The sequence below is a fragment of the Gekko japonicus genome, unplaced genomic scaffold (genome assembly GCF_001447785.1).
Source record: "Gekko japonicus isolate JY-2015 unplaced genomic scaffold, Gekko_japonicus_V1.1 scaffold1668, whole genome shotgun sequence".
NCBI classification, from domain to species: domain Eukaryota; kingdom Metazoa; phylum Chordata; class Lepidosauria; order Squamata; family Gekkonidae; genus Gekko; species Gekko japonicus.
This window is the reverse complement of record NW_015167101.1, coordinates 103366-121947: the sequence shown is the minus strand read 5'-3', so window position 1 is coordinate 121947 and position 18582 is coordinate 103366. Positions and strand designations below refer to the sequence as shown.

General features: G+C 40.7%; 1 protein-coding gene across 1 annotated transcript in view; it reads left to right on the top strand.

The window, feature by feature from the left end:
* DOCK4 (dedicator of cytokinesis 4) overlaps positions 1–18582 on the top strand; it is a 208119-nt gene that overhangs the window by 124070 nt on the left and 65467 nt on the right. Inside the window, exons 23-26 of the mRNA XM_015412932.1 lie at positions 2380–2572; positions 6136–6263; positions 14522–14656; positions 17614–17712. Of these exons, the coding sequence (XP_015268418.1) occupies positions 2380–2572; positions 6136–6263; positions 14522–14656; positions 17614–17712 (555 nt within the window). The remainder of the gene's footprint in view (positions 1–2379; positions 2573–6135; positions 6264–14521; positions 14657–17613; positions 17713–18582) is intronic.

The following is an 18582-nucleotide window of genomic DNA, read 5'->3' as shown; positions in this document are numbered from 1 at the left end:
AGGAAAAGATTATCACTCCTAGAAATAGGAGCAGCAGCAGGGAGACTCAGGGAGTGAAGGGAAGGCATGTAAACATTCCTGGGCTCTCTGCCTTCCCTTTTCCAGCTGCCCGGCAGTGGCAGGACAGCTGGAAAAGAAAAGGTGGAGAGCCTAGGCATGTTTAAATGCCTTTCTTTCCCTCCCTGAACTCAGAGAGGGAAAGAAAGGCATTTAAATATGCCTTCCTTCTCTGAGTCCCTCTCCAGCAGCGGGGAGGCTTGGGGAGTGAAGGAAAGGCCTGTAAGCATGCCGTGGCTCTCTGCTAGGCTGGTGTAGAGGTTAAGTGTGCAGACTCTAATCTGGGAGAACCAGGTTTGATTCCCCACTCCTCCACTTGCATCTGCTGGATGACCTTGGGCAAGCCATAGTTCTGCCAGAGGTGTTCTTGAAAAAAGAGCAGTTTCTGTCAGAGCTCTCGCAGCCCCACCTACCTCACAGGGTGTCTGTTGTGGGGAGGGTAAGAGAAAGGAGTTTGTAAGCCAGTCTGAGTCTATGAGTGAAGGGTGGGGTATAAATCCAATCTCCTCCTCCTCCTCCTCCTCTTCCTCCTCCTTCTCCAGCTGCCCTGCGACAGCAGGGTGGCTGGAGAAGAACAGGCAGAGAGCCTAGGCAGGTTTAAATGCCTTTCTTTCCCTCCCCAAACTTGGGGAAGGAAAGAAAGGCATTTAAACATGTCTGGGTTGTCTCTGCCTTCCTGCCCGGAGAGGCTCGGGGAGGCAAGGGAAGGCACTTCTCACATGTAAACTAATCAATGTAGCGCTGATCAGTTCATATAGAGAGGAAGCCATTTTAGCCCTCCTGACCTCCCCTGGTCAGGAGCGGGAAGTGTAAGAAGTGCTGAAATGCCTGCCAGGCAGGCATTTAAACCCAACTGTTGACTGGTGGCTCCACCTGTCAGCTGTTAGTTTTAAATGGCTACTAGGTTCAGTATAGCTGAATGAACCCGAATAAAATCCGGCTTTTTCAAGCTCAGCTAGGTAGCTGAATACATGATACCCGAAAAATACCGATCTAATTTATTGCAGTAAGAGCCAGTAAAACAGTACAATTCTAATATAAGAAGGATTAAAACAGTACTAACACGGGAATAGTATAAAAACATTAACAAGAGAAATTTAATAAAATTAGTAAAATAAAATAATGTTAATAAGAGAATCATACAATTTTTCAGCTAAAATAAGGTTATGTTTCCTAATAGCTAAGCAACAAAATTTTGCCACAGCGTAAGTCACTGAGCTCTGAACATCTTCTAAGAGGAATTTACGAAGGACTTCTGATCTCAAGTCAAGATAAGACTGCAGAGGGCTAAATCTAGACAAAAGGGGTGGTATAAGATGGTCTCGTTCCTTCTGATAGAATCTGCAGAACAGGAGGACATGAGTAATTGATTCCACCATATTAGCCATGCATGGGCATATATGTTCATGCATTGAAACTCGAGTAAATTTACCTTGCAGTACAGCGAAAGGGAGTGCCTCAAAATGGACTCTGGAAAAGGCCCATCTATAGGGTTCATAGATAATATTAACTAAATAAAGGGCAACAGTAAAATTAGGCCAAGATTTTATATTTCTGAAGTTCTTGGGTAGCAAAGCTTCTTCGTTTTGTGATTCAATATCAGCCGAAAAATACCAATTAGGTATTTTTCAGGTATAAAGGATACTCAGCTCTAAAAAGTATCAAATTTATGCTAGTTACAAATGCATGGCAGGCAACTTATTACCAGTATCTGATTTGCAAGTTGAGAACTTCCAGTAGATTCTCCATTGCAGTTATTGCCAAATGCACACCCCTAGTGCCTGCAGAAAAAATACCTTCAACTAACACAACAGCATCAGTCAGTCAAAACTCATGGAAACTCTCCAGACCTTTTCTGTATTTTCACCTGTGTGGTGTTGATGATGCAGTAGCCAGTTGTAATAATAGTCTGTGTATTTTTATTTGATTAAAAACCTGGGCTATTTTTGCAAAGGAGAGGAATGAAGAACTTTGAAAAATCTAATTAAAATCACCAATAGAGTTCTATCTGGAGCAGAACAGCACTTAGCTTTTTCCGTGTTCAGTCCTCAAAGGCATTCTTCATGCGAGCACTTATAGTCCTTAAATCTCTAATGGGGCCTAATATATTTGGGCAGGGTGACTGCAAGTGGTACCTCGTGTTGTGTTTTTGCAGTGTTGTAAGCTGTTTTTAAGAAATTTGTAGTTAAAAGCAGGTTATAAATCTAATAAATAATTAAAAATAAATTTCCTCTTTATCATATATTCTTTGAAGAATACCTCAGGTTGATCTTTTATCTGATTGTGTTTGTTTTTTTATTATTTACCTGTCTGGTTTTTTAGGCAGTCTTTCTCAGTTCCTTCCCAGCTGTATATTCAGAGCTGCTGAAACTCTTTGACATGAGAGAAGTGGCAAACTTAGTACGTGATACTCTAGGAAGCTTGCCAACCATCACAAATGCAGATGAATCCCTTCAAGCTGTAAAGCTTCAGTGCATTGGAAAGGTAGTGGAGAGTCAGCTCTACGCCCATCCAGGTAGGATGAAGAATATGTGAGCACACTGTCATTACAAAGGCCTCTTACATTCTCTAGTCATATGAAATCAAATAACAGTTTTTGTGGAAGTTTAACAATGAACTTTCATGGAAAGATTTGTTTTACACTGGCATCTCTCCTTATATATAATTGTGAAGTAGGGTGGCACTTTCTGAACATTCCACACGCTCCTAAATCAGTTGGCTCCATGATGTGTCACTCAGAAGCTGTCTCTATCCACTGGCTGCGTTGCCTGAGTCCCGCCTCCAACATTCCAAACAGTTTGCTGTTCCTCTCCCCCCAATAGCCCAGAACCCAGAGGTCGTTTGCATATGTGGCCTGATTGGCCTTTGCCTCTAACATTCTAAACAGTTTACTGTTGCTGTTGGGAGTCATTGAATGTGTCCTGAGGTAAAATACATATCCCAATCATCCCTTAAATGGTCACTGGAGTTGCCAGTCTCCCTGTGGGGCCTGGATATCTCCCTGAAATCACTGTGTTCCCCAGCCACAGCACATCATTTCCCCTACAGAAAAGTTCCCATCTATTACAACTGATCTCCAGATGACCAAGATCAGTTCTCCTGGAGACAATGGATGCTTTGGGCGGTGGATTCTATGACATTATACCCTGCTGAGGTCCCTCCCCACCCCTTCCCTCCCCAGGCTTTGCCCCTCAAATCTACAGGTATTTCCCAACCCAGAGTTTTGCCCAAAAAGTAGAGCATCGCCCCCAACATCACCAATGAGATGATGTCACTTCTGGAAGTGACATCATCGCATCAACGATAACACTGAGCAGAGGTCATTTCGGAGGGGAACGCGGGGGCCGGCGGCGGCCGGGACCGTTGGGGGCACTCAGGGGTTGAACTGGAGATTCAGCTGCCTTTCATCCTCTGTTTGAGAACAGGCTAAAAAGAGGAAGCAAGGTCGTTAGTAAATCAGACTTAGAGCCCATCTCCCTCTGCTTGCCTGGTTACCATTGATTTCCAGAATGTGTGTGTGTTTGTATTTGCCTATTCCTGGTATTCCCCTGACCTGGATAGCCCAGGCTAGCTTGATTTCGTCAGATCTCAGCAGCTGAGTGGGGTTGGCCCTGGCTAGTATTTGGATAGTGCTAAAAAAACAGTATTCAAATAGATTGTGCGATTGTGGATCAGGTGCAATAGAGACCTTAGATCATCTTCTGTTATTTTGCCACCAGTGGATTGGCCCCAGATCCTGTTGGATTACTCCTATTTTACATAGACATCACCTCCCTATGGAACCTTGGATGATAACCATGCTCCACCTCTGAACGTCTCTTGCCTTGAAAACCCCATGGGGTCACCCTCAATGTTCCCTCTAAGCTGAGTTAGTGTGAGTTAACTCACAGTTTTTGAGCCTCCAGCTCACGCATTTTTGTCTTAGCTCGGGAAGGAAGGCTCCAGAGCAAACTAATTTATGTAGCAGCCAAATCACTCCCTCACACCTTTAATGCCAGTAGCTCACAAAGTAGAATTTTTGCTCACAAGGCTTCACAGCTTAGAGGGAGCATTGCTCACCATAAGTCAGCTGTGACTTGATGGCACTTTCCACCACCAAATTGCTGGTATGTCACTTTTCATGGTGTATGTGTGTATGCATGCATGTGGACTCTCCTTCCTGTCTCACCAAGGAGAGACCCCCTTTTCCTTCCTCCCTGCAGAAACTTAAAAAGGCACTCAGTTATTCAGAGTACATTGATTTGGAAAATAAAGCATGATGTCCTGGGGTAAAGCCGAGACTCACTGTGGTCTGAAGTGCAATTAAACTCCCTTGTCTCAGAGGGCGAAAATGAACACTTTACAGTGTTACTATATTCTTTGCTATTGAATGTGGGGGAGGGGAAATAACATGGTAAGGGAAGAATTCGTAGGCTGAGCAAACACATTGTTCAAACTTCTAAGACAAAGGATGCTTTCTGTGACAAATCACTTACTTGACTAAAGCTCGATTTACCTGCTAATCAGATTTGTATAGCTCTGAGGGGGTTTCGTGTTTTTTGCCACAAAGGCAGAGGCTAAGTAGTGCTGCTGGATGTAGCATTTAATTTTCTGTGGTACCAATTGGATTTGCACTGCTCCGGAGACATCTGACCCCAAACTCCTTGTTAGATAGATTGTCTGCAAGTCAGATCCTGGGGCTTGCCACTCCAGGTTTGCTCCCCAGCAAGCAGGCTGGGGGAGAATGAGGTGATATCAGGCAGCCGGTGGGTTGCCTAATGCTGCATCCATCCGTATGCTGCGCCACTGTTCTTGTGGTTGTATTCAACAAAAGCTGTGGCAATTTCTTCATCCATCATCTTGCTGGGTGTTGTTTTTCTCCCTTGCCCTCGCTCCCTTTCCTGCCTCTAAGACCACAATTAATTTTGGGTAGTACCAACTGGATTTGTACTGCTATGGAGACTTTTGATCCCTAACTCCTTGTTAGCTATAGATTGGTTGCGAATTGCAGATTTATATGCCACACCAGGATTATTTTTACGCTCCTATCAACTCTTTTCAGGATGCTGGGGAAGCTGCATGGTGAAAGTCAAATTAAATTCAGTTTTCACAAGAGGCAACACCTGTACTGTGTGTTCACAATGCCTAAAGGTTCACAATGTGGCAATTTTACAGTGTTATAACTGACATGGTTGAGCCTGAGCTCTCTGAAATAGTCCAAGCTTTATCAGTATGTGTTAGAGAAATTAAGGCCCCTGCAGGGGATAAGTCGCTAAAAGCGTGGCTTTTAAAAGCCGCGCCAAAGTTGAGACGCCGCGGCGGGATCCCACAATCCCCTGGGCCACGGCGCCTTTTCTCCCCGGCACGATCAGATGCCGGGGAGAAAACACAGTTCAGACGGGGAGCCTTCCGAACTGCGCATGTCGGAGCACAGTTCGGCAAAGACGCGCCGGCGATCCGACGGCCCGGCTTGCGGCGCTTCAAGCAGAAGAACCACCCAGGTAGGTGGTTCTTTGTAGTGCGGGTTTTCAGGTGGAAAGGACAGATCGGGGACGGGCAGGCAACGCTTCCCAGATGTTGCCGTGGGATCGCGCCCGTTTGCTCCGCCCTCGATCCGTCCCGCTCCCGGCCCAAAACCCCTAGTGTGAACAGGACCTAAGTTTCCTTCTGGGCCATGCGTATTTTACTTTATTTCAGCCATTTATAGTCTGAACAGTTTCAGCTTATTGCAGCAAGACAATATTTCCAGCACAATAAAACTTGCATGCTAAAACAATTGTTGTAAGTTCTGACCTAAAAACAGCCAGTAAAAACCAGCATAATAAACAGAAGCAGATGCAGCATAAAGCTCTCCAGTCAGAGCAGTTAATCAAGAGTCAAGGGGGAAAGACAAAAAGAAAATGATATGGATCCTGTGCCTTCTTTTGTAGAGGAGGATAACACTGTGCTAGTAGAAAGAAGGTATAGGATCCACTGGTTGAAAAAAGCAGTACCCCAAGAGAGGCTTGCACAGCTTCAACGAATGGATATTTAATTTGCTCCTTAATTGCATTAAAGAAGTACCACATGCACTCATAGTCTGTCCTCTTTTTTTTCCAGAATCCCGGTATATTCTACTCCCTGTAGTTCTGCATCACCTCCATGTGCATCTGCAAGAGCAAAAGGATCTGATCATGTGTGCACACATCCTTAGCAACATATTTTGTTTCATCAAGAAAAATAGTTCCGTGAGTAGAACTGTGTCATTGGTTTTAATAGCAAAAACCTCGCCTGTCTGAGCCAGAAGTGTGATGCTAGTACCACAAGTGTGCCCAGTTGTTCTCTGTTTAGTTATGGTTTCTGTTGCTGTTAATTTGCATCTTTTGACAGAACCATAGCCAGGATTTTGTGGCTTGTGGAGGAAATATTTTTCTGGTGGGGCTGCCATTATTTTTCTGTCTGTACACAACTCCAGGTGTTTTGTCTGCGAGAAACTCTCTTGGTCTTTTAGCCACAGATTTCTGTTCACTTAACCCTCTCCTCTTCTGCTTTTTGCCTTGCTAATTCTCTTTCTTAAGACACCTGGTTTATTTCTCAATCCCTCCTCTGTTCTACTCAGTCTGTAAAGGTGTGTCACACCAACACGCCTCAAGTGTCTTCCCGTCTTTTTCAGGTTCCCTGGGAAAGGGGAATTACATCAAACACACACACACCCTGTTTTACCTGCACAATGAAATGTAGCACAAACACTCCCCACACACCCCCAAAGAAGGAAGAGTTCAACTAGCACAATGAAATGAGGATCTAATTTGAAGAAGGGGGAAGGGAAATGGCAGAAAACACCCCCCCCCACTTCAGCATGCACAATGAAATGTAGCACAAACACTCCCCACCCCCAGAAGGAAGAGTTCAAGTAGCACAATGAAATGAGGATCTGATTTGAAGAATAAATTGTGAAATAGGGATAGGGGAAAAGGGAATTGGAGATTAGAAACTTCCCAGTTGGCAGAAGGAACATGCTGCCTGGGGTCGCTCCGTTGACTGACAGCCCTATACATCAGATAGAAGGGAGTAGGTGGGAGAAGGACTTTCAGAAGAAATTTTTGTGGGGCTTTCACTTTAAGAAAGGGGACAGAGCCTTGAATAGCCCCATCGTAGCTTCAGGCCTGATTAAGAAGATGATTGAATGATAACAGGTTTGTGGCTAGTGCTTAGTCTGGATGAGGCTGAGTTGTGAAGGATTATTTGGGTAGCAGAGTGCTCAAGGCACATAAAGCAGCAGAGCTTATTTGGTTAGTGTGTTCTGATAAGACACATAGTTACACACAGAGCCTCTTTATCTTTGCAAAACTAATATGAGTCCTTTTTTTTAAGGAACTCTATTCTAGACAGAATAGATTAGAGTTAGGATTCTAATCCAGTCTAACTAGCTAACATGGATAGAGGTGCAGGAAAAGGCTAGTATGGTGTGGAAAGGTATCAGACCAGAAGGAAGGTAGATTCCCTAAGAGTAGCAATCTACACATCAAAGGGATAGCATCAGAGCAGTGGAAGTGAAGGATAGCAGAGTCCTACCTATCTGTCTCTCTGACTCTCTCATAAACCTCCCCTCAAGTCTGAGGCTAAGTGACAGTGCAAAGTCTTTCACTTCCAACAAGTTGAAGATCTCACTCGCTGCTGGCCTACAGTGTCTACAGAGAAAAGGTTTAAACTATTATACTCCCACTTTTCTACCAGGTAGTGTACAAACAAAGCACTCAGAAAAGTAAACCCTAAAGTTCTTCAGAACCATTAGACGCTACATAGAATGCTATATTTTCATGGGAGGAGAATACATTTCTAATAAAGTGTAAACAAAAAATGTATAGAGACAGAATGGTTTGTAAGATGAAGAAGAACAGGTTTTCATACCCCACTTTTCTCTACCTGAAGGAGTCTCAAAGCGGCTTACAATCACATTTCCTTCCTCTCCCCATAACAGACACCTTATGAGTAGGTGGGGCTGAGAAAATTCTGAGAGAACTGTGACTGACCCAAGGTCACCCAGCAGGCTTCATGTGAAGAAGTGGAGAATCAAACCCAGTTCTCCAGATTAGAGCCTGCTGCCCTTAACCACTACACCATGCTGGCTTTTAAGATGTGTTTTTATTATGTATGTTTTTAATCTATGTTTTAATCTGTTAGCTGCCTTGGTGACCCTGAGCAGGGCAGAAAGGTGGGATACAATTTTTTTTGTAAATAAGTAAATGGAATAAATCCAAGTTGAGCATAGTTTGGAACATCAAGGATACACATCAGGCACTGCACTGGCTGCCAATAGCATACCGAATCCACTTCAAGGTGCTGGTGCTTACCTTTAAAGCCCTATATGGCCAGGGTCCAACATACCTGAGGGACCATCACTACGAGCACTTTATAGTACTAACTGCACTTAAGTGTATGTAATGTATGACTGTTTTATCTTGTTTTATCATGGCGCATGGTGCCGTTAACTGTGAGCCGCCCTGAGCCTGTTCGCGGGGAGGGCAGGATATAAATCCAATAAATAATAATAATATATGTTTTTTGAGTGGGCTTGTCCTTATTGCACACTTCCCATTCCTCCTATGACATTAGGCATTGAAAATGACCAGGAGTCACACATTTTCCACCTGACAGGATTTTTTGTTTTGTCATGCATGATTGCTTTGTGCATTTACATATTTTTCTGCAAGATTAAAAATAGGTTAATAGTAATTACAAAACCCACAAGGATAGCAGATAGACAAATTCCTGCTAAGAGACTGAGAATATAACTTTAATGCTAGCAGAGGTTTCATTAATCAAAATTTGCTTCATAATAGCACTTCAGTAAGAAAGACATGCATAAAGCAGAAATGGCAATGTAGTAACTGACGTTTTATACTTCTTATTTACATTATTTATAGTCTGCCCTTCTCACTGTGACTCGAGAGGATTACACAGTGTAAATCAATACGATCAACAGGATGCGACATCCAATAAGCAATGTAATAGCCTTCCTGACCTCAACAAAAAAAAAAATTGCATAATGTGGGGGCCACAACAGAGAATGCACATGTACAGGCAGTTGTCCCATTTGCCCATTTGCAGTCCAGCACCTGCAAAAGGCCCTACTCAGATAAGCGGAGCTGTCATGGTGGAGCATAGGGGGAGAAGCTTTCTAGCAGATATGAGAGTAGAAGGCTATTGAAGGGCTTTATATGTGATATCCAGCACCTTGGACTGAAATCGGTAACTAGTGGGTAACCAGTGGAGTGATTCTAGCATGAAAATAAAATGCAAGCTCTGCTTAGCTCCTGATAATAGCTGAACTGCAACATCCTGCACCAACTGGATTATCTGAATCAATTTCAAGGGGTGACCTATGTAGAATGCATTACAGTAGCCTAGTCTCAATGACACATTGGTGTGGATCCATTTGGCCAGATCAGCAAAGTCAAGATAGGGGGTCATCTTCCAGGTTAAATGGAGTTGCAGAAAGCATTTTTTTTACAACTGCATTCGCTTGTTTCTCCAGCTGTACTGTTGGATCCAGTATGGCCCCAAAACTCTTAACTGAATCAGCCAGGGTCAACTGAACCCCATCAAAGGAGGGAAGCACTATGTCCACCCCAAACAGCATTACCTCTATCATGTCAGGATTTAGTTTCACTTTGTTCACTGTTAGCCATATAACTACAAAAGACAAGCAGAGATTCATGACCTCTACCAAATAACTGGGAGATTACGATAAGGAGATATAGAGCTGTATGTCATCAGCATGTTGATGACAGCCAACCTCAAAACTGTGAATGATTTGTCTAAGGGCTTTGTGTACAGGTTGAATAACAGGGGGGGGATAGGACTGTGCCCTGTGGCCACAAGATAAGCTTTTGAGTGCAGTCCATAAGGGATTATATGAACCAGTCCAAAACACAACCAGTACTTGCCAGTATAAAAATTTCACATGAATGAGAAGTTCTTGTTCAGATGCTTTAACAATGTCTTTAAGAGAAGGAAGGTTTTTTTGGCAGCTAGGAACATGTGCACACGCACACAGAGACACATATACTCGCTTGTATAATGCAAATTGTTTCTACAAAGATCATAAGAAGTGCCATGCTGGATCAGATTTTTTGGGGGGGGAAGTCAGGAACATACATACACATATACATACACACGTACACACATAGCCACATATGCATACATACACAAATATAAATACAAACACACATTTGTAGAATGGAAATTGTTTTTACTAAGGTCATAAGTGCCTTGCTGAATCGGTCTAATGCACCATCTAGTCTAGTATCCTGTTTCCCACAGTGGCAAATCAGTTTAGAAGGTCCGCAACAGGAGTGCAGACAGCACATCCTTCCTGTATCTCATTCAGAGGTACACTGCTCTGAACAGTTCCATTTATCCTTCTGTTACTAATAGTTATTGATGAACTTATCTTCTATGAATTTATATAAGTTACTTTTAAAGCTATCTAAGTTAGCACCCAACAGTATCCTGTGCAGGTTTAAAAAATTATTTCAAAACTGAACTTTCTCCTGTTGCACAAACAGGAATGTTCCTCTAACTGATTTCCTGAGAAGGAAAAAAAGAAGTCTTGATTTTTTACTCTTATGTATCTTGATTAGTTTGCCTTTTGAAATCTAACTGGGAAAGGGTTATGTTTATGCCTTCATGTCTATCTATTAGCTATATTTCTTATCTTAATGCTCTTTGGTTAATTCAGAAGAGTAAGTCAGTGAAATGTCTCTACTCTTCAGAAGACTATATTTCAAAAGTTGGTAATTCATAACTTGCTCTTTAAACAACTGGATTTGAAAGAACAACAGGCAAAGAGCAGATCCAGGCACAATGCATATTTGTACTACATTAGTAAAGGTATGGGTTTATTGTCAGAGGAAACAGATTAGAACGATCTCCCTGCATCCCAGTGGTGTGCCATGCTAAATTTGTAGAGGAAATAAGATCAAGTAATTTCGAGGCATGATGGGTTCACGAAGAGTCGCACTCAACTGTGTGACTGAACAACAATTTTGAGGTATGGGAGAATTTGCAGCAGACAAAGGTATCTGGTGTTTTTAAAAAGATCAAATTATCAAGGCCTTTTCCACATGGGGTGGGGTTTTTTTGGTTCTGGCCCCGTACTGCTTTGGTTTATCCCCTGATTTCCACAGGGATTTTTGTAGGCTTCACCTCATTTATCTCTCTCCTCCCCCATTTTTTCCAGCTGTTTTGAGACCACTTTTACCTGATCTTTTTTTGGAAGTCGATTTTGAGTCAGCTTTTTCTTAGTGCATAATGTTTCTATCAGTTTTATTTGTCCCACCCATCTCTAGCCCACTTTTCAATCACTAGACTGTCATCATTGTTAAACTATTCCCTCTCCCCCCCCCAAAAAAATAGTGATTTCATTTTTTAAAAAGGCCCTAAAATATCAATATGATGCTGTAGTGTTGTAATGATAGTTTAAGGAGGTTCTCTGGATTCCCAGCTTTCATTCTTTTAAAAAAGTAAGCCTCTCTCTCCTTCCCTTGTGGAGCTAAGCTATGACGCCCCCGTCCACTTCCCTCCCTTAGAGGAAAGATTTTCCCTCCATTTTTTCCCCCTTTTGTGACTGAGCAACCCTAGTTGTTTGTTTTCTTCTTTCCTGAACAATTCTGGCTGTCCCACCCTGTCACAGTATAATATTTTGACTCTTGGCTCAGCCCAGGAACCTGAGGGTAGGAATGGGAGCCCCCTTTAACTTATACAACTTAAATGGTACTTGAGAATGTTTTATATTTCAAATTCACAAAATATTTTATTCAACATAGACGGTGAAATTAGAGTCAGGTGAAATTAGGGGTAAAATTTCTGACGTAAAACCAGTTCATGCACAGACTTTAGTTCTTATGTTTCAGGTTAATGAGAGTTTCTTAAGTTATTCAGAGTTACTTAAGTCTTTATGTTGAGAGGCTTTTGTTCCAGTGTTTCCCCCAAACACTTCAGTACACTTCATTTGAGTATTTTCTAACTCTTTTGGTTTCCAGAAGGCTGTTATACGCTTTCCAGTACCCAAATCCCTTGTCTTGAGACACCAGTACACATCTTGAGTTTTTAACTGACGCTTAAGGTCTCCAAAGGCAGTTTCTAACCACACCAGACCAGGGATCTCTGTACTCTTCAGGGTAGGATTTTTTCTCTCTCACTAGAAGATCTATCCCCTTTCCTTGCCCCAAATGGGATTCTTCACCTAGTTTCCAAACTTATTTCCCAACTTTCCCCCGGTTCTCCTGGTTGTGTTAAACTGCTCTCAGCTAGGGCTGAAATCAGACTTTCAATACTTAACTCAGTCAAGGCAGAAATCTAACTGACTCAGCATGCAGCTCTCCCAAAACTTTCTCTGCTCAGCTGATGCTAACCAATCAGATTGCTTGGAGCAGACTGTCACTGAAGACTCTGTTTCTGCAAAGAATTAACCCTTCACAGTCCTTCAGCTGTTCATACGGCACTTCTAAACTTTTAAAACGTACAGTCCATCCCATAAGCCTTTTCCCTTACATCTCTACGTGGGAAGAAGCCAGAAACTTTTTAAAAAAATGAAAGATGGGAATCCAGAGAAGCTGCTTAAACTATCATTACAAAATTACAGTATTATATCGATATTTTAGGGCAATTAAAAAAACATAGAGCGGGTGCTGTGATGCCACTGATAACAACACTGACAGCAACAGCACCCTCCTTTAACAATCCTCATTTTAAAAAATAGATTTTATGAAGAATTTTTAGACAAGAATTAAAAGTAAAAAAATAAGAAAATAAAAAGAGAAAAAATTGAGGAAAAAAATAAAAAATACCAGCAAAACATCCACAATCTCTCAACAACAAAGACAAATACAATTACTTAATACTAAGTCTAAAGTTAACGATTACTTACTTTAGAATTATAACAAAATTACGTCAATAATTTTCTTTTCTGTTATTTAAAATTCTCCTTAGTCATCATATCTGCAAGTCATCAATTCATTAATTTCCCTTTCATGCAAAAAGTCAATAATGGGTTTCCAGTTAGCAATAAATGCAGATATTGTCTTTTCTCTAATGAAAATCTTCATTATTTAAGCCACATGCAGAAGAATATAAACTGACTCCACAACTGTAAAAATGCACAGGGAGGACAAACGTGTGGAAGAACTCTGCACAAACTGATCCCAGTGCTTGTGGATCAACTCCCAAGAAAATTAGGAGCCGCTTCAGCGTGCGGGAAGAGTCCAAGTCTTCTGCAGAGCTCCCATTAGAAGCTGGTGAAATTCCCATCACTTTTTTGCAGTACTTGCAGATTAGAAGCTTTATTCAATATAAACAAACCTAGATGAATATATTTTGGCCTCTAAATAGCTTTGATCATATCTTAAATCAACCAAGGTTCATAAGTGGTTGGTAACTGAAAGCAGGGGCACAATATATATAAAAAATAGATGGGAAAAAGATTTGCAAATAAGTATTTGAGAAAGCCTCTGGCTTAAACTGTATAAACATATCTCAGAAGTATTAGTCAACATAGGCATAAGGAGAAATATTATAAAAATCATGTATAGGTTTTTACACTTTATGCCTGACAGAGTCACAAAAATATCACCATGAGCGTCTGAGAAATGTTGGCTATGTAACAGAAATGGCACTGTTCTTCATACTTGGTGACAATGCCCACAAGCATAGAGGTTTTGGAGCAAAATATTTAAAGAGATTAATAAAATTCTAGACTGTAAGCTAGCGTGTGAGCCTAAGGTAGCTCTCCTCAGTATTTTGCCTGAAGATATACTGCAGAAAACATGTGCTTAAAAATCTTTTGGTAGTGGCAAGACAATGCAAGCTTGGAAACAGCAAAGCCTGCTGGGTATTGATGAATGGACTCGTAAAATATGGCACATTGCATTGATGGACAAAACTGTGGTTTATAAAAAAATGCAGGAAGGGGGGGAAAGGTTCAGGATACATTTGTTGAGAAGTGGTATCTGTTTATTCTCTACTGGAATAGAAAGAAACCTAATCAGCATTATGAAATATTTCTGCAAAAAAATGTTAAACAGAAAATAGATTTACATTGAATAACAGCCGGCATAAAATTGTTTCTTTTGTGTGACTTTTGTGTTTTTCTTTTATTTATCTCTCCTTTTATTTAAATATAATTGTGAGTGGCAAACATTAAAGATTGCAGGAATGTGGCAATCTTTTTTCTTACCTTGAACTGAATTTGATATATGATGTATGAGATATTCTTCTCATTCTTTTCATTTGCATATTGCCAAATAAATATAATAAAATATTTCTTTTTAAATAAGATAAATGTTGTGCTCACACACACACACACACACACACACACACAAAGATGGTAATTCCAGGATGGACTATACAACTCTCTTTTAAATAAAACAACATGGTGACTAAGGAAACTACAACTGGGTTTTTATTAACACCAATCTGAATGATTTTTTTCTTTCTTTAAAAGGAAAAGTCAGTTTTGGAAGAAATAGACATAATTGTGAACAGTCTGCTGGATATACTGCTAAGAACCATTTTGGAGATTACAAGCCGACCTCAGTCAGCAGGGTCTGCAACAAGACTTCAGTTTCAGGATGTTACTGTAAGAGAGAAAAAATAGATATGCAGTTCATTCTCCCTTCTTCCAAAGTATCCTTCAGTTTGTAAAAATAGATGTCTGTATGTATGAGTGCTTCCCAATGGGCATGGGGCAATTCTACGTGTGCAATCTGTAGATGTTTCATACTAACATCTTCTTGAGAAGCCGTTGATGACCTGTTCTCCATTAATTTATTTAATCCTATTTAAAACAACCTAAACCAGGAACCATTACAATATTATCACGTGGCCCCAAATTCCTTGTATGTTAGGGCCAAACTAGCCATGGTGTTGGTCATGTGTTCTCCACAGAGACTAGCAGCCATACACTAGCTGCTGGACCTCACGGAGAACTCTTTAAAAGTATTTTGGAGCCCCAGGTCTGGTTAGGACTGTGACACTGGGGGAGGAGCTCCTCCCCCCCTACCATTTTCCTGACCTAAAATGGCACCAGGAGGCATTATGTTCTCCACTGGACAAATACACACACAATAGGGCAAATAATTCCCCCCAAGGGCTGTTTTGGGTCAAGAAAATGGTACAGGAGAAGGCGGGAAATCCTGGTAGCATTTTTAGAGGGAGTTCTCCATGGGGACCAACAGCCCTTGTGGAGAACAGCCCTTGAGTGACCACTTATTCTATCATTGTAGGAGGGCACTTTTAAATAAAGAATGTCATATACAGTACACAGGAGATAAAAGAACAATTTCCAAAAGTTTGTTACTGAAAATCAGTATTGGAGGCTATAATTAGCATTGAAAGAGCAGGGGGAGGAAGAGAACCCTTTTCCTTTCTGTGGTTTTTATGCTCAAATATTTCTGTCCCTAAGCTGTTTTCTACCTGGAGAGCAAAATATATGGGACCGTTGTTACCTTTTCCCTGCAGGGAGGCAATATAGCTTAGGGAAGGCAATTCTGAATAGACAAATGGCAAGAAACGAAAAGTTCAAGCATTTCTTTGCTAAAACTGGCAACCTCCCGTAGCTACATTTCAAAAATAAATGAATAAATTGTGATTGTTCCTTTATCCCCGACATATTATCCAGATTTGCCCTAAAGTATAATGAAGTGTATATCTGCCTTGTTCAATAATACAAACAAATGTATGGAAGTGGATTCAAGGCCTATTTTTAGTGAGCAGAATGGAAACTTAATAGGTGAAATAATGTCAGGATATGCTCTGCTTCTTTTGAAGTGGTAGGCATCTTACAAGAGGGAGGCATATAAGGGTTTAAAAAGAGCAGCTGACCTATTTTTGTTCACTCCACAAAGTTTTAGGTTAGTTGAGTCATGCTTTGTCTTGCATTAGAGCTGCTTTTTATGTTGTTGAGTCTTTTAAAATATATCTTCTGATGCCAAGTGGGTTCGAAATGACATCTTGCTCTAAAAGCAAATATTTTATAGAAGATCTTAATAAAACATGACATCTTGATTTTGAATTCCCTCCCACATGCAAGATATTAATGTAATATTGACATAGTTAAGATGCATGCTTTAGTCTTGAGAGATTGTACTTACAGAATTTCATAGTTCTTTATGCTAAATTTTGGAAAGTTGTAGTACTGCTAAATTTTGCAATGAATTGTTCATATTGCAAAGGCTCATATATATTGACTTCTACTTAACAGTTCACACATGCAAGTGTTGCTAAATAAGGCTTGTGGAATAAGTATAGCTTCAGTTTGAATCTGTTTCATTTAAATGGGTTTCCTTTGGAGAACTTCCATTTGCACATAGTGTTGCTTTCCACATTTTTAAAAAAAGGCTTTATTCATATGCAGGACTGAAGAATAAACTCTTGGGGTGCTTGCATGGCATTGTGAACCAAATGTGTTGAGAAGTTTCAAGCACCACATCAAATACATAATTTTAAGTGACTCATAGCACAGCATAAGGCAATTATATACTGTTATGTAGCAAGATCATGCAGTACTGTACTTGCTTATGGCAACATACTGAGCCAAATGCTCAGAGTTACTTGTGAAAAAAGACACTGCCCAGTTTGAGTGTAGGTGGCAGGTTCACGTGTTGTCGGGAATCCATTCTGAAATGCTTATAAAAATATATATATAAATTAGTACATTGTACAAAATGTAGGTGGAGTTGTGCTGAAATACAAGGCTAGACTTTCCATCCCAGATTCAGTGTTGCCTCACTTTCAGAACAAGCCAACGGATGATTGCTTTTGTAATCTCCTTCTGTACGATTTTGCTGAAACTTGCCTTATGCTGAACTGTGCAGTGTGATAACTGACAGGCACAAGGCACTGAGCCTTCATCCCGCATAAGATCTTCTCTAGTTCAGTGGATCTCAAATGGGCAATGCCCACTGAATTTTTTTTCTCCTTTAACTTGGATTGGCGAATTGGTTTTCAAGCCCCAAGAATGAATGTATGCATTGATGAGTATGCATGCAGATAAAATAAAAAAGATGCATGATTGTGTAAAATACTTGCAATCAATGGAGGTTGCTAGCTGCTGCTTTTAAAATGCATTGCCTCCTTTTTCTTTGGTACTGTCTTCAACGACCTTCTGTATCGGTGCCTGGTATACTTGTAGTCTGTTGAAGTCAATGGGCTTAGAAGGGTATAATTGTATTTAGGTTTACAGTGTTGGTGTGCAGTGAATGAGTAACTGTACAGGAAGACATTTGCTTGATGTGGTAGTTGTGCCGAGGAAACCAATGTAATCCTCAAAAATTACAAGAAAGTGGGTAGCCCTAATGAATGTAATATTAAAGAAACATGGGTTGTCTCTTGAATATTTTTAAAAAGGAAAGAACACTTAATAACAATAAATAAACAACATGGTAGAATGCAGTAGGTTACAGGCAATTCTTTTCAAAGGCTCTTTCCATTGCTTGTTGATGTGTGATTATACATGTATAAAATCAGGAACTTTGTTTTACCTATTTCTGTTGGAATGCTTTTCTTTTTTCTTACGAATATATCTGTCTATTTTAGGGAGAATTTGTGTCATGTCTGTTGTCTTTATTACGGCAAATGACCGACAGGCATTACCAGCAACTTCTTGATAGATTCAAGACGCGGGATGAGCTGAGAGTGAGTATTATTCATAAGTAGCAGACTTGTGATTTTGTCCTTGTGAATATTCTCAGATGCTTTCCATTTCCTCAGTCTATTGGTGATTTTCCTGTTTCACAGGAGGTCATTGATTTGTATATGTGAAGGACAACACAGGGCAAATTAAATGTGCTTCTTTATTTCAAAGGCCTTACTGTCCTTGAGCTGTTCTCTCAGAGTTGTTAGATACTTGCAGATTTGCAGTGCAAGCTTTTTCATGTACAATAGTGGATGAGGTTCCTGCAAATAGTGTTCCATTTTGGTTGTGGAAGATTCTGTTTGAAATCCCTGCTCTGCCATGAAAGATAAGATTGGAATTATTTAAAAACTGTAAAAACTGTTTATCTTTAAAATTGCTGTAGGGGTGATGCATAATAATGCGTGGATTTATAAAAATGCAGGGCCTAAGGGTATGAATACATTTTGTCTGTACTTAGATGAGCAGAGATTCCTTTAACAGAACAGAGAACAAGTGCTAGAACAATGCAGCATTGCTTTTTGTAGCTCAGTTCCCATCTCATGGAAGAACCAGAGAACCTTTCCAACAGCACAGTTAGAACTCCCTGTAAAAGGCACCAAAAGCAATATTGCATCTTTCCTGATACACAGATGAATCAATGCTATGAGCATCATTTGACAGGGTGAGAAATGAGCACACAGTAGACAGTAACTCTTTTTGTAATTTAAGCAACCCTTCAAACCATGTGCAGATTATGGATATTATTCAGACAGCTTCCAGGCCAGCTGCTGCAGACTTTACTCCAGCAGTATGAGAAGAGAGATCATCATGTCCATGGTGATCACATGATTACCAGTTGTAATAATATTGGCTTGCTGCTTTTGGGGATT